Source organism: Puntigrus tetrazona, chromosome 11, assembly GCF_018831695.1.
Source record: "Puntigrus tetrazona isolate hp1 chromosome 11, ASM1883169v1, whole genome shotgun sequence".
Classification (NCBI taxonomy): domain Eukaryota; kingdom Metazoa; phylum Chordata; class Actinopteri; order Cypriniformes; family Cyprinidae; genus Puntigrus; species Puntigrus tetrazona.
The window spans coordinates 23,285,946-23,304,858 of record NC_056709.1 but is presented as its reverse complement, the minus strand read 5'-3'; the positions used below and the strand labels follow the sequence as shown (position 1 = coordinate 23,304,858).

General features: G+C 36.9%; 1 protein-coding gene across 4 annotated transcripts in view; it reads right to left on the bottom strand.

Annotated features, from left to right (window-relative positions):
* ttbk1a (tau tubulin kinase 1a) overlaps positions 1-15,418 on the bottom strand; it is a 28,025-nt gene extending 12,607 nt beyond the window's left edge. Inside the window, exons 1-14 of one of the 4 annotated variants that reach the window (XM_043252658.1) lie at positions 13,988-14,621; positions 12,849-12,940; positions 9,046-9,198; positions 7,131-7,278; positions 5,382-5,455; positions 5,044-5,184; positions 4,813-4,917; positions 3,305-3,313; positions 2,315-2,380; positions 2,108-2,200; positions 1,848-1,973; positions 1,550-1,704; positions 396-600; positions 107-270 (exon numbers count right to left, since the gene is read on the bottom strand). In XM_043252658.1, the coding sequence (XP_043108593.1) occupies positions 107-270; positions 396-600; positions 1,550-1,704; positions 1,848-1,973; positions 2,108-2,200; positions 2,315-2,380; positions 3,305-3,313; positions 4,813-4,917; positions 5,044-5,184; positions 5,382-5,455; positions 7,131-7,278; positions 9,046-9,198; positions 12,849-12,851 (1,442 nt within the window). In that variant the 5' untranslated portion in view covers positions 12,852-12,940; positions 13,988-14,621. Of the gene's footprint in view, positions 1-106; positions 271-395; positions 601-1,549; positions 1,705-1,847; positions 1,974-2,107; positions 2,201-2,314; positions 2,381-3,304; positions 3,314-4,812; positions 4,918-5,043; positions 5,185-5,381; positions 5,456-7,130; positions 7,279-9,045; positions 9,199-12,848; positions 12,941-13,987; positions 14,622-15,267 lie in introns of those variants that run through there. The other 3 variants (XM_043252660.1, XM_043252659.1, XM_043252661.1) reach the window with 3 other exon arrangements.
* Positions 15,419-18,913: the final 3,495 nt, after the last annotated feature.

Genomic DNA, 18,913 nt, shown 5'->3' with positions numbered 1-18,913 from the left:
GGCTCAAAACCTTAAACTAATACTATTACATGGATAATTCTTTTAGGTTCTGAGTGGATAATTTAATACAAAATCTGCACAAATCCAAAGTAAATGTATGACCCACCGCTGTGCATAACCGTCCCGTCCATCAGCGGCCGACATGCGATCAGATTCAGGGCTGTTGACCCGTCGGTACCTGAGCGAGTGCACCTGCACACCCGGAGAGTCCAAACCCCTTTGAGGCGACACAGGACACACACCCCGGCTACCATCTTCCTCTTGACCTCCCTGCAATATAAAAACAAAGAAATTGTAAGAGAAATTCAGATTATAATGTTGCATTATTTTTTTTTAAATAAACAAATTTGTTTGACTGTATTTGATTGGATTATATTCATTACACTGCTCTGCACCTTTCCAAGGTTAATCCTGAGTTTGTTACGATTAAAGTCTGTCTCCTCCCATCCATCTGCGTCGGTAGGTAACTGGCTACCGTCAGCTGGCCGGAAAGAAGGAATCGGAGGGGCGTTTTCCTGGTCGCTTAGGTGCTCGTCCTGTACAACATCATCTGTGTTTTCCCTCTGAAGGTCACCTGGCATTGGAGTCATATTTATGACCCTAAAAGTACCAGAAAAAAATACAAATGAATGTTTAAATAAATAAATGAAGGTAACCCCGAATGACCTAAATTCTATGTAAAATTAAATACAAAAATGGCTTTGGCAAATCTGTTTAGTTCCGGTAGCGGCACAAAAATGACACGCTTCACCTTTAAAGAGTAATTTCCTGTAAATGTCACCTAGAGTTTCGAAACAGAACGTCAGAGGTGGAACTCCTTTAAAAGTCATCAGACATTTTTCTTTGTCATGGTAAAATGTTCTTCATGTCCTGGAGCAATTCAACAACTCTGCCTTTCTACAACTGCAATGGACTTAAATAAATCAGTGACATTTCCATCCGAAACGAGTTTTCTTCTCTCTAAACATACAAACCCACTGAAAACTGCCTACAATGTTCCAAAAAGCTCTGGATGTTTGCGACGAGTCAATCAGTTTGCAAAATGCATTAAATTCATTAGTATGCAAATAACAGCAATTAAGTAAAACAAAGAAGACAACAGAATCAAGCTTGGCTTTTTTTCGTTGCCTGTGCATTACAGACTGTAAGCAGGACTTTTATCTATCTGTACGGCTTTTATGTGACAGCGAGAAACAAGTAACAAAGCCCCCTGAGACGCAGTCGGTGAATTAGTGGGGGATTCGTTAAGTTCCATGCAAGATTATGTGTGTGTGTGTCTTCACAGTAAAATAACAGCCTGGTTTTAATTTTGTTATTTGTTTAACTTGACTTGGAGGTGTGGTTTTGAATCACCTCAAATTAAAATTTGCTTCAGAAAAAGACAACAAAAAACAAACAGATAGATAGATAGATAGATAGATAGATAGATATATAGATAGATAGATAGATAGATAGATAGATAGATAGATAGATAGATAGATAAGAGTCGCATGTCCACAGGCATATACACGTGATGTGTAATATGTTCACACATGCATGTGGTGCTTACCCAACTATAGCCGCTGTGGGCCGTGTGTTCTGCTGCGCTGCTGTCGGTGTGGTGGCAGACATCATGGAGTCCGTCCCACTTTTCTCCCAATCATATGGCTCGTTCTCTGTGATGATGCGTTCTTTCATGCTGTTCTCGAACACTGACATCAGGAGCTGACACAGAAAAGAATCCACAGAAAGGACCACACACATCTTTAATATATCTATGTAGAAGTAATCACATTTCAGAAAAGCACTGGATGCATGCGTTACACGTAGCATAGATTTATAGAGAGTGCTTTTTTTGGTCTGGGTACCTGATAGTCGGGTTTGGTGTAGTAGTCAAGGCCTAAAACATGCTCCAGGAAGACATTAAACTCTGATGGCATGTGTTTAAGAAGCATCCTGTGGTCATAGCGCTCTTTGATCTGACCCACCTGCTCCTAAATGATGCAGACGACGATAACAGCAGATTTTAGCAATGGTGGTCTGACACGGAATAAAAATGTCATTAAGTTGAATAAAACAAAAGACAACAAACACAGATTTTCCAGTCAGGTAAGGGAAGTCAGAGCACCTTGTCTTTGATTTTCCTCCAAGGCAGCTGCCCAGCAGCAAATTCAACCAGCATGTAAAACAATGACCACAAGTCATCATGGCGACCCATTTCCTTTAAAAACAGCACAAGAATTCTATTTAATTACAACAGTTAAATAGAATTAGAGGATTGTATCTCCTGCAAAATACATTGTTTGATATAGGTTCGCAGTCCAGTTGCACTCACTTTGTTTTTATGTGCATTCACAGATGCATATCTAACAGTCCCTCGAAATCCAGCAACGTTTCTGGGCTAAAAGCAGAAAATGTATTAAGAAAATATGTCACTGATATGTGCATTCTTGTTCTCTGTAATATTTAGAATTGGTACTATGGTAAAATCAAAGCAAATACGAAAATAATACTGTGCATTACTGTATTAATTGTATGCGTTACAACTTTTGTTACAGTAGCATCAGGAAAGGAACAAACAATGCACAACACACTCTAAAAGAAGAGGCACCATGGCTTAGCCTAGAGACTGGCATATGAACATGGCGTTCCTTTCTTCCAGAACAGTGAACACGCAACACAAAAGGTAAACACCTTCCATCACGTAAATGTACCTGCGTGTCTATGTTAGCACGAGAGTGTATGAGCCCCGGTGGTTCTCTCTCTCTCACAAACCTGCTCTAATTTATTTTGATTAACTAAATAACATGACAAGTATCATCTGTTTCGGAACAAATGACATTTCATTTGGATGCAGTTAATTTTCTATTGTCGTGTTCACTGTTTTATTGGCAATTATAGAGACTGCATTTTTGCTGAACATAAAGGTCAACCTCACAAAAAGAAATCTCACAAGAGTTATTCGACATGAATTACAAATGGTTCATTAAATGTATTATGTATTATATTAAATCAACTTCTCTTTGGATTAGAACATGATTAAGAACCAAGTTGAAATTAAAAGTGGAATGAATATTATGTGCAAAACTTTCAGTTCATTTTTCAATTCTTTTCCATCGACATTTGCTTTTCTTACCCTATATATATATTTATGTGCCTATTTCTATTTCTATTATATATATATATATATATATATATATATATATATATATATATATATATATATATATATATATATATAAATAGGCACATAAATTTACATATATATTTTTTTATATTGAGGAAAGCTATTAAACGAAAATGAAAGTTCCATGAAGTCACTCACAATGAAAGTCTTTCCATTGGTGAGAGTATGGGGGAGAAGGGAACAGATGGAGAAATACGTCAGACATGCACGTCATAACTTAAAACCCCAAACGAAAACTGCAAAAATAAGACAAGATGGTCAAACAAAAGAAAAAGCTGACATAATGTACCAGGCATAATTATACAAATAACCCCATGCAATCCATTTCAAATGTCCATAAGAAAAGGTTAGTACAACAAAAAAGTACTAAAACTAAATATATATGACATCAAAAAATATCAACAAACAAGGAAATAAACAAACAAACATGGCAGCATGACTCAGGACCTTGACTGTCCTGTTCATACAGTATGCGTTCGACAGAAGGTGACATTTACAGTTCTGAGGACACCAAAACTATTTATAACCCTAAAATGATTTATTCATAACTCATAAATGTAATGCACCATAGAATTTGAATCAGCTCAAAATAAAATTTCAATTTGCTGCAGAAAAACACAGTGCCTGAAGATTGCAGAAAAAAAAACACTTAAGTGCTGTAGCACTGAGCTATGATAGATAGATAGATAGATAGATAGATAGATAGATAGATAGATAGATAGATAGATAGATAGATAGATAGATAGATAGATAGATAGATAGATAGATAGATGCTTCCTGAATCAATGAGTACAGCTGACTCAGCTGTGCAGAAAGGAAAAGAGAATAAGGGTGAAATAGAGAGAATGGATACTGAGAGAGAGAGAGAGAGAGAGAGAGAGAGAGAGAGAGAGAGAGAGAGAGAGAGAGAGAGAGAGAGAGAGAGAGAGAGAGAGAGAGAGAGAGAGAGAGAGAGAGAGAGAGAGAGAGAGAGAGAGAGAGAGAGAGAGAGAGAGAGAGACAGAGAGAGAGACACAGAGAGAGACAGAGAGACAGAGAGAGAGAGAGAGAGAGAGAGAGAGAGAGAGAGAGAGAGAGAGAGAGAGAGAGAGAGAGAGAGAGAGCGAGCTGAAAATATTACACCCTCTCAGGCTGAACCTGGGGGCAATGCTCACTGATGCAGGCAGTCTTATTAAATATTCATGCCGTTGCACTAAAACCTGCACGTACAGAGAAATAGAGAGATAGTGTGAAGGATGGAGGAGAGAGGAACATGTGCGAATGAAGAGCTCTTTGTGATGATCTAAAAGAGGAAACAGCCCAGTGCCTGATTCAGAGAGCTCTGTAAACCTCTCATGAGCTTTCAGCTCGTCTCTCTGCCAGCCTGCACTCTTACAGTGAATAAAGCCTTTTTATTACTCAAATAAATCTCAGGCACTTCTTGATAAAACCAGACCTTCGGGGTCAATCAAAAGACAACTTCATATCATGGTAGTATTGTAATCAATGACACTGAATGACAGAAATGTTTGATCATTTTGCTGCAGTGCATACATACATACATACATACATACAAAAAATTAGCACAATTAACCATCAAATAATTAAATCTACAATAACTAAAACTGAAAAGTATATTAAAAATACTGAATTAAGCTGTGACATACCGGTCTGACTTCTCCATTGGTGTTTGTATACTGTCGTGCAAGCCCAAAATCTAGCATATAACATTTCCTGTATGTTGAAGGCAGCCTTCCCATGGCAAAATTTGACTGGAAAGAAAATCCATAGATGCTTAATAAATAAAATCACTTCTGGAAACCTAATGACAGTGTAGCATTGCATTATTATTCTACACACAATTAAAAAACATTTGAGGGAAAGCTACTCAATATTACCGGTTTGATGTCTCGGTGGAGAAAGCCAACAGAGTGAATGGCTTCTATGGATTCTAATATCTGTTTTCCCAGACGGAGGGTTGTGCTCATGGTAAAGGTGCCACGTGGTTGACTTCGCCTGAGATCTGCCAGGTTTCTACCCTAAAAGTGATAACAAAGTGTAATAGAAGCCCTCACACCTACACAACAGTATTTTAGAGAAAACAGCATGTGATGGTGATCCTCCAGAAAATGTTACTTAAATCTTTGATGGAAATATAATCAGTTACGCATCTGCATTGGTATTTAGGTTTGATGTTACTGCATATGCGACTAGTTACGAAACAGAAATTGTTTACCTGCAGCTGCATGACGACATAGTTGAACTTATCGTTTCGCCCACAGCCTATGAATTTACAAACATGGTTTTTACCTAAAAAAGAAAGCAACATGGAAAGGTTATTTATGCAAACATGTTTAATGTAGAATAACATCACTGGTGAGGGTGATTAAAAAAACTAAAAAAGTCTAAAAAGAATATATTCACTCATTCCAACATATCCACCGGTGAAAACTATTCAACTAAGCTGAAATAAAATAAAATATTAATATAAATGTTAAAACTTACATGTAAAAATAAAAACAGACTCTTAAAAACGTGGCACTGGCAAGTAACTAAAATTAAATAATGAAACTTTCGTTTTTGTAATTTTAATTTGAACTAAAATGATAAAATAGCTCTAAATGAAAATTATTTAAAATTACCAAAAAAAAAAACATATAAAACTTACATTTACAGTAAAATAACAACAAACTCAAAGTATTAGTATATACAATAATATTATATAAATAATACTACAATAACACTGGTGCCAAAAATGTGGAACATTCATGCATTTTGTGAGTTTTAAATAAATACTAAATTTGAAAAAATGAAATCTTAATATGAATATTTTCATTTTATATATATATATATATATATATATATATATATATATATATATATATATATATATATAACATTATTTTGTGTGTTTTTTAATATTCTATTTTGTTACATATTAATCTGCATTATAGTATGACGTGTTTCGAATTTATCTGTCCTCTTTTATTCTGGTGATGACTAATGGTTCATCTGAATCATCAGAGTATGTATGTGTATGCTTGGCCGTATGATCTGTAGGCTGCTTCACATGTTCACAGTCACGTAGGCTGTGTTACTGCCGCTTCATTCATAGTGCTAAATATACAACGTGCTGCACATGGTCCGCTCTGATGGGACAGCCAGTCTTTTAGTTTTTAATAAATGCCTCAGTGATGATGATATCAACTAAATACTGTATACATTTTAAAACACTCCTAACATTAATAGTCTACGCAGCAGGTCTTCTATTTCTTTGATTTTCACATTCCTATAATTGAAATTACTCAAACATCAATTTATAGGTTTTCCTTTGTCCCCTGCGATATTGATTTATATCAGATGTAATGGTAAAACAAACTAATATCATTAAATAATAGAAGTGGATGAGATAAATTTGCAAAAAAATCAGTAATGTAATATAAAAATGTCAATAGATGACAAATGCAGACTGTCATTTAAATAATTAGTAGCTCACCTTAACTCTACATTTATTTGGAGACAAATACAGTAAATATTCTGCAATATTGTAAAATATATTATATTTTAAAATGTTATTTATTCCTATGATGGTAAAACTTCGAAAATCATTCTAATATTTGGTGCTTAAGAAGCATTTCTTATTGTTGTTGTTTTGATAACAGTTGTGCTGCTTAACATTATTTTGAAAAGTGAAAAAGCAACTAAAAATCGTTTGTGCAAACTGACTATTACTTGGATCAATTAAATGCATGTGTGTAGAGGAGTCTATGTTTATGCAGAACATTTTATAAAACCTGGTATTCGAAAATTTTATAGAGACGCTTCTTTAATTTACCAAAGAAATGGTAAAAGTAGAACACAAATGAGCATGTGTACTGTATTTCCGTTGGGTAATTGGTCTTCAATCAACGTGACGTCTTGTCAATGTCAAAGTGACATTGATACTCTACAAAAAAAACAAAACCTAATGATGACCGTGCCTTACCCTGCAGTTTCTTCAGAACTGCCACCTCCATCTTCAGGACTTGTTTGGGCTGTTGAGCTGACTCCACTTTTAACGCTACATTCTCCCGAGTCAGCAGGTCCAACGCCTCGTAGATTTCCCCGAACCCCCCTCCTCCTATCTTCTTCAGCTGGACACCAAAAACAAAAACACAACAGAATATCATCTGAATGTTTTGAGTTTTGCTATCGATTTCAAGTATTAAGTCTGAAGTGAGAGAAACTGTTGTTTTCCTCCTAAATTATGAGCCGTCAACGTTTGACGATCTCATTCAAATCTGGGAAATGTCATCCACGAAATTTTCATAACATCTGCATTTCAAGTGCCTCAATAATACCTTCATTTCACTCTCATGAGATATTGATTTCAAACAACAAACTCAACAAATAATACTGTAACATAACCCATCTACATGCGCATGATCCTGTATATGTGAATAATGCTTGTTTTATTGATTACCAATCTAAAGGGCACATCTATTGATCAAAGATACGCAATAGTGCGGCAGTCACGCTGCAGTAAAACATTAGTCAGCTCTGCATAAATGTGTAACAAATTTCACAATACAGAGTAATATATTTCCAATGGACATTTTTTGATTTCATTTTTTGATTTAAATAACAAATAATCCCTGTCGGTCAGTAATGTCACTCTCTCGTCTAGTTCTCTCAAAGCCAAAGGCCCATTTCCTTTGACTGGAATTGAGCAGTCATCTGAAAAGATTCTCTTCTTATTTGTCCTGGGAATTTCTGTGGGAATTTTATCTCTTTTGACAAGAAAGCCCCGGTGAATGGGGTCAAAAGATTAGTTACTGTTACATAATCTTCTCAGAACAGAAGAAAAGATAGGCTAAACCCCACATATATACCCACAACTTAACTGATAATCTGAAATACTGCATATTAATAAATATACATACATTAATTATAAATAACATGTAATTTAATATATTAATAATTTGGGGACAGTAAAAATTATTTGTACTCACAAAGGTTCAGTTTATTTGGCGATAAATACAGTAAATTTATGATTATAATTTAAAGCAGCTTTTAATATAATTTAAAATGTAATTTATGCCTGTGAAGGCAAAACAGAAATTTCACATAATGCTTCAAAAACTTTCTGCTCAAGAAACATTTCTTTTCTATCATCAATGCTGAAAACAGTATTTCTGCTTAATATTTTTAGGAAATCCATAAAGCATTTCTTCTGAGAATTCTTTGATAAATAGTTCATAAGAACAGCATTCATTTGAAACAGTATTTTTTTGCAGCAATGCAAATGTCTTTACCGTCACTTAAAGTCAATTTGATAAAACCTCGATGAATAGTATTGTCACAGTGTGGAATGGGAAGAAGCGCACGAAGATGACAGATAACAATTAACAGTCTTTAAATAATCCACAATGAGGCAATTCCAGACAGAAGGGTGGCAACCACACTCATACATCGACAACACCGAACAAACTCACACTAAACTGAATCGAACTTATAAAAGAGACATACCTGAACATAATGAACTGCTTAACGCAAAAAAGAATAGGGAATGAAAACACTCACAAAAACGTCCAGGGGTGTGACGAGTATTAGTAATAGTAATAGTACTTCTTGTTTTTTATTTCTTATTTTTAATTGTTTCTTATTTCAGTCTTTTGAACAGTGGTGTAGTAATACTAATTAAATTTCTGAAACATTTAAAAAAAATAAGTAAATAATAACGCAACGTAACATTGCAAATTATCTATGAGCACTATTAAGGATTCTTTGCTACTTTCAGGTCACTGATCAAAAAAGCAAAAACAAAGTAGATGTTTTGCATTATTGCATTTACCTTGGTGCATTACAACTTTGCGTCTCTGTGCGTATAATTGTCATGTGCAGATCTTTTTAATACCTACCACTTTCCATCGTTCTTTGACCATGCAGTTAGGGGGCAGAATGTCCTGCTGCTCTGCAGTGCCGTTCATGTTGGCGTTGTCCTGCAGAGCTGGCGCTAGGCACTGCAACCCCGAGAGCACTCTGGCAGCCCCCAACTTAAATGATCCATTTATCTGTGAAAAGCCACCAACATGTGTTAAATTACCAATTCATGGCCATCGCTATCATGCTATTGGTGAGTTGAGCTGGCTTCTACATGCAGTGGCCAGTCAAACTTCAGCAAACGCTAACATTCCAAAGAAGGCAGTTATCTTTGGAATATCTGATTTTAAAAATTAGTTGTGATGTAAGAAAGCCAATTTATTCCTGCAGTTATTTACTGATACATATTCAAGAGGCGAAATGCTGACATTAAAGTGTACTCTGAGCATTATAACGTTACTATGCTGTTAGCAGAAAAAAGGAAAAAGTCTACTAGGCACATCCATTGACCCACATACTTTTTGACCCAAATACCTGCGCAAATAAAATAGCCACAAACAGAGTCTAGAAAACACGTGACTAAGAAATAATGACACCACACTAGGCCGCATAAACAAACTGTGAGGATATTTCTAATACCACATGCTACTATACAGATGCCAAGTACTGTAGCTTATAAAGTGTTCGAACAAAGAATGCTAAAACAGTTCCATTAAGTGTGCTGGGCATTTCTGAAGTTAAATTGAAGCCATTATCAAATCACCTAAAATATTTATTGACAACCTTACTGTTAGAATTTATTGAAATTAACACACTTAGCTTATTTCTCTACAGCAATGGTATTCAAATTCCATGCTCGGCCAAAAAGGAACACAATGATATAGAAATTCTCTCTCATATAAGCTCCTAAAGTCGACGGGAAATGGTTGATTAACATTCTGTATTATTTTTCTAAATAAATTAAAAACAAAACACTAAAAACTGTTATTTTATTTGAGATTTCCTAAAGCTCAATTTTACAGTGTTAATAAATTATTAATGTTTTCAAAAGTTAACTCAGAGTGTTAGATGACAGTAAAGTTAATTTTTATGTTACAATGGAGGGAAATAATCATGTGCAATTACTGTAAATATTCAATATCAGCTAATAACTGCCAGTGCAAATAGACATAGACCGATAATCAGCTTGTTTTATTATTATTCACATTATTGTCATGTGTTTATTGTATAAATAGTATGACCTAATATTATTATTAAAACACAAATTAATACAAGAACATGTAATAAAAATCTGTATACCAGTATTGCTCATTATTAAAAATAATTCTAATTCTAAAACCAGACATTGGACAATATACTATATATAAAACTATATAGACTCAAACCTTCTTAAAAACTTAAATCATCCCATTTCTAAATTAAACATCAACCTTCATAACAAATAATGTTCGGCATTACAATTCTCTAAATGCTTATTAGAGCATAAAAACCTCCAAGGTTCATATTTGGAGTCATCTTCTCTTAAACTAAGCTTACGAAAGATGCATATTAGAACCCAATAACATGCTATTTGGCATGCAGCACCATTGTTTTGTTGGTTAAACATGCAGGGCCCAGCTCGGCTCAGATTCAGTAGCTCAATCGCTAACTCATGCCCAGCCCAGCATCCATCAAGAACTGCAGTCTCTAGTGCAGCATCTTAGAGTAGTGCTCTACGGACAATCTAGGAACAAACTGCACTATGACATAAGGTAGACAAAGTTCAGCCAAGAAAAGTGACAGAGCGGAGTATTGCCAACTCATGTGCCAAATTCCTGACACCTGCACTGATGTACCCTTGATACAAGCAAACAAGGAGATTTGTGGAAAACAACTGGGAGATGAAAGTCTGAATGTTATACAGGCAGTGGCAGGGATGAATGAAGCAGTTTAAGAATATTTTTTAAAAAACCGAAAGCTTGTTTGGTCTGAATTCACATGAGTTGGCAAAAGAATGTGAGCAGTGAAGAGTTTAATCACTATGCGTTGGTTTCTGAACACTGAGATACAACTGAAGTTCATTAAGCCAGCATTTCCACACCCTGCAGTGGCCAGTTATCAATGGGCTCTTTATTCTACCTGCACTTTTTTGTGGCGAATATAACAAGCGTAGAAGAATAAAGCTATTTAACTTGTCTTTATCAATTATATCTCATGCCTCACTTTCCCACCTTTTCATTTTCAGCCAATCGTCAATTGCTAAAATGAGTTTCAACGTCCTTGGTTCCGGAAGTATTTTTTTCCCTTTTCATTTTTCCCATAGGGATTTTTGAACCATACCAACCAGCTACGAGGTGAATAACAACACTGGACAAAAAAAGGCTGCGCTAAGGATTAGTTCACCCAAAAATGAAAAATTCTGTCATTAATTACTCACCCTCAGTTTGTCATTCCAAACCCGTAAGGCTTTTGTTCATTTTCAGAGCTCAAAATAAGGTATTTTTGATGGAATCTGCGGGCTCGCTGACCCTCTTTATAGACAGCAAGGATATATCGACCAACACACAGAAATTGTTTATGTTCAGTAGAAAGACATGCTGAAAGTAAACAACGCCGATACATTCTGGGGTACTCTACAAAATGACGTTAAATGGTAAGCGGGGGAGAAGTATATTGTTTTCTTAGCGCTTAAAAAAGTATTCTTGTAGGTTTGTAAAATGATAGTTGAGCTCTTGATGGTCACAGGGACTTTTAACGATATCCTTGCTACGTTTCTGTGCATTGATCGCGGTAAGACCCCTGCTGTCTATGAGAGATTCAGAGGGCTCTCAGATTCCAACATGAGGGTGAGTAATTAATGGCAGACGTTAAATTGTTTTGGTGAATGAAAATGTAATAGCTTCAATGGGGGAAAGAACTACAATTCAGTGAAGAATAGTGAATGGATTAATCTTATTAAAAAAAAAACTATGGAGAAATATAGATCTTTTCTTTTAAGGAAACAACAGAATGTATGACTGTTTTATTCACATTTGTCTTTTTCATTGCGCCAGAAATGTGAAAAATATGGTAGCAACATTTCTCTGTTGAGATTTAAATGGTTTCGAAAACATAGAGAACGTTTGGATTGATCTGAATGCTTTTCATTCTCCAATCAGTGGACAGTTCTATGCAGAATCAAGGGTAATGTAGCTTTTCAGCAGGAATCCATTGATTATCAAGTTCGTAGCTCACAGTAGGTCTATCTAAAAGTTCTCTTTCCCCATATGGAGAAAATGAATGGGATCTTCCGCAACTAGACTTCCACGCGCTATTGTGGCCGTATTTGGAAACGTTACTGCATGAGAAACAACCAAACCGAAAGCATAAAAGGTCTGTCAATGTGTGGAAATGCTATTGCTTCATTCCCATATTAAATAGAATCCACTTTAGGCCAAAGGACATAGAGATATCCCTAAGAGTTTCTACATTAGCTGGCATCTACCCTCTCCCTTATGAGCGACTAACTAACAAGCAGGTTCCGAACAGTCTTACGGGTGTTGTCCGAGACAGGCCGTAATGCTGGCGAAACAGCTAAAGCATTCAATCGCACGGCTTGTATTCCCACTAATCTGCATGGGAGCTTTTTTTCTCCGTTTCGTTCCGGGGGACCCATGGGATGTAAGGTTACGGTGAACGAAAAGCAGAGGGGGTTTCATTCAGGTCACCTTAATTAACAAAGAATAATAATTGAAATTCCTCTGAATCCCAGGGAAGGGAAGCGTCAACAGCCATTTTGTGATCAAACTCTGAAAAGTGAAGTGCAGCCACATTTCCGGGAAGGGAGAGGGGGGAACTATGAAGGACGGTGTAACTCTCTCACCATTTTCACAAATCTCTTCAATAACCTTACGTCTCTGACAAATATCTTGCAATTGACCAATTTAGTCGACGCCAAAACCCTCCTTTGCCAGCCTACAAGCCAGAAAAACAAGAGAAGAGATGGATTATACTTAAGAAGCAATAGGTTTGGAGCACTTTGAGCTGATGCAGCACTTGATATGACGTTACGGCTGTTTTGTTTTCCTTCTCTGCGCTAGTTATCAAGGATTCGGCACATCGGACGTTCGTGGCCGATGACGCGATCTCAAACCGTCAGCAGTTCCTCTTTTGACTATTATGACACTCACCATCCATCTTAAGGCAAGCACGGGTCAGACAGAAATTCAATCCTTAAGGATGAATGTCACAAAGGTCAGTTTGCACTCAATGTCCCAGAGAAAGGTGATACATGCATTATTGAATCATAAGCTGATGCGCAAAAGGAAAAAATGTGTCTTTGACTTGACATTACGAAAAGACTTCGCCGTTACGTAAGCCCTGTGAACTGAAGAAAACACAAAACATACTGATGTGCATCACAGTGAAATGGACACAGATACATACACAAGTTACAGCACACTCGGACACATATGGGCCAGTGAGAAAGACAGACAGTAAATACATATAATGCTTTCATAAATGCATAAATGTTGTGGTCAAAAGCATAAGGAAAAGTGGGGGTAAGCTGTGCCGATTTTCCTTGAGTTTTCTGAATAAGCGATGGAGCAGGGCCACAGAAATGTTATGAAGGTTTTTATATTACTTTATTATATATTATTACATGCTACTGCTATTATACTAGAAGAATTAACTTTTTAGATACTTAAATGCCTGAGAACTGTAATGTATTGCTGTACAAATTTGGTTTGACATAAAATGTACCCATCATTTTCAAAACATTTGAATGCAAAAATTGTGAGGATGACACATCTTGACCCACTCTCTCTTATGCCACAAAGTTGGAGTAAAGTTTGTAGGAAATGTTTACAATATCTTACAAAGAGTAACAATTTATGGCTTACATAAGACTAACATTTCATTGCAATCCTTACTCCAGATTTCTTCACATGCTTTAGTAAAAAAAAAAAAAAAAAAAAACAATTCCCTATTTTAAAATACAATTAGATGCTTTCACCCTACCTGGCACACAGACTACGCAAAGTCAGTCCTTTCCGTCGTTTTGAAATCTTCATTTGGGACCTCACAGTGACACAAACGATCAGCTGGGACCGTTTTAATACCATAAACCGCCTGATTTCTGCATTGTGTTACCGATTGTCTACCTAGCCAAAACTCTGCTCGCGGAATGCTAAAATTATTCTTAAATTAATATATTAGGTTTTACTATGCAACTTAAAACGTTTAATATGCATCTCAAGCGCGCTGCTAATGCACTGCAAGCCAGTGGACTACCACAAAAACACCCACTGACCAAGCGCACTTGGTTATCTAATCGTAAACATCGTTCCTACGATACGAAACCCGTGCATATATTAATAACACAGAGGTCCAAGGTTAAAGCAAAAACACAAATCCGGCACGTGACGTGCTCTAATTCGCCGTGTAAACGAGCTCTATTTGCATCATAGCGCAAAACAGCCTAAGCCACAGAGAATCAAAAGAGTGTGTGCATCAATATTAGGCTACCCAGATATTCGATACACCCGATACATTCCGATAAATAAACGACACGGCTCTCACTGAACACAACTGTCCGGTCGCGCATCCTTTGCGCTGGTCCGCACTGCAGCGCGTCAAACACCCATGCAGTGACTCTTTGCAGTCTGTAGAGGACGCTTGCTTAATGAATATTCATTACGTCAAGTGACGTTCGTCCAGTGCAGCTACGTGATTGGCTGACAGACAGGAGCTGCGCACGAGATGCGCTAGTCGACTGACGAATCGGACGCTTAGTTTATGAATATTAATTACGTTTCGGTAAAGTTAGAAAACAACGTCAGGCTGTCCTAATTATTATTCATAAGCTATGCCTTCGCGGTAGTAGGATTTGTTATTTCGCCTACTGGCTACACCCGTTGTCACTGTGCATTTTGTATAGTTACATAAACTAGTCAACACATCAAAAGGAGATAAAAGTCTCTACGAAACACTAAAAGGTCAATTTGGCCAAAGATTCCGATTCCAACAGAAGCGCATCCAAACAACGCTACAAATTGAAGCCAAAAAAAAAAACAACACCAGCGGTTCAAGAGGACGGTGTTATTTCAGCTAACGCGTGTAATGTTTTTTTCAATCACCAAAAAAAATCTATTTGCAGACATTCATGACGCAATTGATTTAAGTTACATTCCTGCTGAATACAGAATGATAGCGGTTCTCCTACAGGACTTCTGTGGCCTGGCATCTCAGGACCAGCCATACTGAGTCATAGCGCAATGGGAATGTAAATCGCTTATTACCTGCTCATTTTCTTATGCGTGGAGGCTCATAACCTCTTTTTCCGCGTCAGGATAATCTTTAGACCTCTCTCCACCATTGCTAAGGATGCTGGATGCTCCCTGCTTTGCTCCCCGCCCGTCTGGATCCCAGCATCAGCACCACACATCACTCTTCCTCTCTGACCTCCACCACAGCGATTCTGATGCTCCGCAGACGGCATTGCGCTCTCTGCTGGCGGGCTCTTCTCAGGACATCCAAAAATTGGCACACAACCTGTGGTCATGGGGACGCCGCAGAGGCCGTGACCTGGGCTTGGCTCCCAGTGGAAAGCAGTCTGTAAACACGCTGCTTGTCTCATAAACATATAGGCTATATATTAACCTCAGTATAGTCTACATAAAGGAAAGGTTTTTCTTAATACAGAGGTCTCAAAAGAAAAACTGATTAGGGGGTTCGACGGCATACTCCCCATAGAAAATTAAGATTTGCCTTGTTTATGGTGCGTTACGTTTTGAGGCTCTTAAATTTGGATAATAATATAGGTTTAAAAGATAAGAGATTCTTAAACATGAGAATTGATTGAATGTGAGAACAGACTGAATGTTGCAATGAATGATGCAATCTACAAATTGGAAATAGAGTAGATACAGTTTGTTTATGTTTATGAATTTAATAAACTCAAGTTAGAATTATTCTGGTAGCCTTCAGTAAAATCCAGTGTCTAAAAATATTAAACATGAATATTATATACATACATATACTTAATTCAAACAGACAAAAGTGCATCTTTTCCAATTTGTTTCCATTTTTTCTAAATGTGTCCATTACCTTTTTAGGCTAATCAGTGCATTAGAATAAGACATTTAGGCTGTTAGCAAGCAAATGAAATCAACACAAGCTGTATCTGAAGAGGCATATAGATGTATTTCCACACGGTTTGTTAGTCATTCAAACGGTTGATTCATTCAGGAACAACACACAGTCTGCTGCTCAGAGACGCAAAACAGATTTCAGATTTTTGTTAAAAGCAAAAGAGCAAAAACAAGCAATATTGTGTCTCTTAATTAACTTTATACATGCAGAACCTACCTACTTTCTGCTCCCATGTCTTTATTTTGAATGTTTTTTGCAAAAAACTTGATCATGTTATCACAGACCTACTGCTGAGGCATCTCAGATGAGATATTATTTTTACTTTTTATCCTTGCAGCAGCAAAGTAGAATTATTATAAGGCAACTATTTTACTTCTTATATTGAGAAAATACCTAGGTCTGGACCTCATTGGTGTGTACGGCCCTGCCTATATACAACTCACTGAACAAGACATCTGTCACACTGCATGACATTGACTCTGCGCAACAGGAACTCGGTTGCTCTTCAGGAACTCTGTCCAATGGAAGGGCGCAATGTCATAGGCGGGTGACCAAAAAGCTTAAAAGCACATGCGGTGAAACCGGCGTCAGCCTTCTGTCATTCAGAAACACGCTCTCTGTATGTCTGTATCAATATATGTCCTGTGAGTCTTATTTATTGTTTGTCTGTCCAAAACAATTACAATGGCGAGCAAAGACAGCAAGGCCAATAAGGGTGGCTGCAAGTCACTGTTTAAGCACTGTGCTGGTCCCGCTTCTGCTGAGGCAGAATCACCACGTTATGAAGAGCTGCAGGTGCTCACCCGTGCTGTAGCCAAGTTAAACATCAACTGGCCAGCTGAGAAACAGGGTGAGCAGCATTAGAGTAAGCTGGACAAACATTTCTTGTGCCACAAGATTCTCTGCAGGGATAACCCACTCCACGCTAAAGGTGCATGCGGCTGCAATATCAGCTTACCACTCACCGCTTGATGGAAAGTCAGTGGGCAAACACCCTCTGGTGATACATTTCCTCTGCGGTGCGCTGAGGATGAGATCTTTAGAGTGATCTTGTGTCCTCACATGGGACCTGGCTATGGTGCTATAGGCTCTTTGTAAACCCCCTTTACCCCTTTTGAGTGGCCCCCTCTTATTTAGACTGACCAAAGCATTTTTGTACCCATGGGTACATCCACCCACGTCCCCACAGCTGCGCCTTTCATCCTCTGATTTCCCCTCTCACCCTTGGGGCTCAGGGCTGTCCCTGTTTTGGACTTCTGTAATGCCGCGGGCTGGTCCACGCCCTTAACCTGTGTTCGGTTGTTACGGCCTAGACATGGGTTCAACTCCAGGCTCTTCTGTGTTCTCCCCCTAAACACACTGGGCAGGGACTTGGAAGTCTGGCAGAGTGGTCACCTCGTTCAATAAATAAGACTCACAGGACATATATTGATACAGACACACAGAGAGCGTGTTTCCTTATGACGATTTTCCCACACATCTCTGACTCCGTTCCATTAGCAGATTCAGAACGTGGTCACACTGGAGGTGTTCCCAAAGCGTCGTGATGCAGCGTCTCGTTGCTTTGAGGAACCATGGTTACACGAATAATTATTTAGAACTTAATTTAGAATAATGTCGGAACACGGTAATGTAAAACTACCAAAGGATTCTTGATAGGACAACAAATCTTTTAAAGGGTTATTGCACCCCTAAGTAACAGTAATGTTACTTGGAACAAACTCAAGTTGTCTTTGTATGCAGTATGCGAGCAATGTTACGGCTCTACATTGACACAGCTATGGATATTTTGAACTGTGATTTTCTTTCCTTGGCGGGTAATTAAAGTAACAGAAAAAAGGAAAGAGTCATTTTTACTTTAAAGTACACTGTCCAAACTAAAAAATCTTTACATACAGAATAAGTCATTCTGAGCAAATATGCTTATTTTCATAATTTGCTGATGTCCTGAGGCCAGCAAAAAAAACCTTTCAGGCATTTCAACAGACAAATGAAGGGTGTAATACTAAGAGTATCCACTCGAAACATAAAAGAAGAAACCTTTTTAAGGGTTAGATCACCCCAAAACTGTCATTACTCACCCTCATGATGTTCGTTCATCTTCAGAACACAAAGACATTTTTAATGAAATCTGAGAGCTATCTGACATCCACAGACAGCAACAAGCGCGTATGCGTTGTGATACTCTCTAAAATGTCAGAAGACTTAACTTCAAACAGAAGTATTTTTCGGAGCGTTGCAAAACTGAAGCTGTGCTACTGAGGTCACATGGGCAGTTGTCTTGCTTTGGGATAAACAAACCCTTTAAACCTGCCTTTTCTCTTGTCTGTATCATTCCTCTAGAATTACAAATAAATAAATAAAATGAAATGTACTTCACTAACAATATAGTTTTATGAAATTATTTTATAAAAAGCTTATAGTGCACTAAACAAATTATAGATACAAGTTTTATATATCCTTTTGTTTCTGTTTCACTCTTGATGTTCTAGAATAACCAATTTTACTATTGTTATTTCAATCATTGTGTATAAAAAAAATACTCTGAAATAATCCCTTTTGGTCATGTAGTATATTTCATTTTTTTCCAAAAAAATCTTAAAAATAGCTATAATAGCTGTAATATAATAATATAGGCCTATATATATATATATATATATATATATATATATATATATATATATATATATATATATATATATATATATATATATATATATATATATATATATATATATATATATATATATATATATATATATATATATATATATATATATATATATATATATA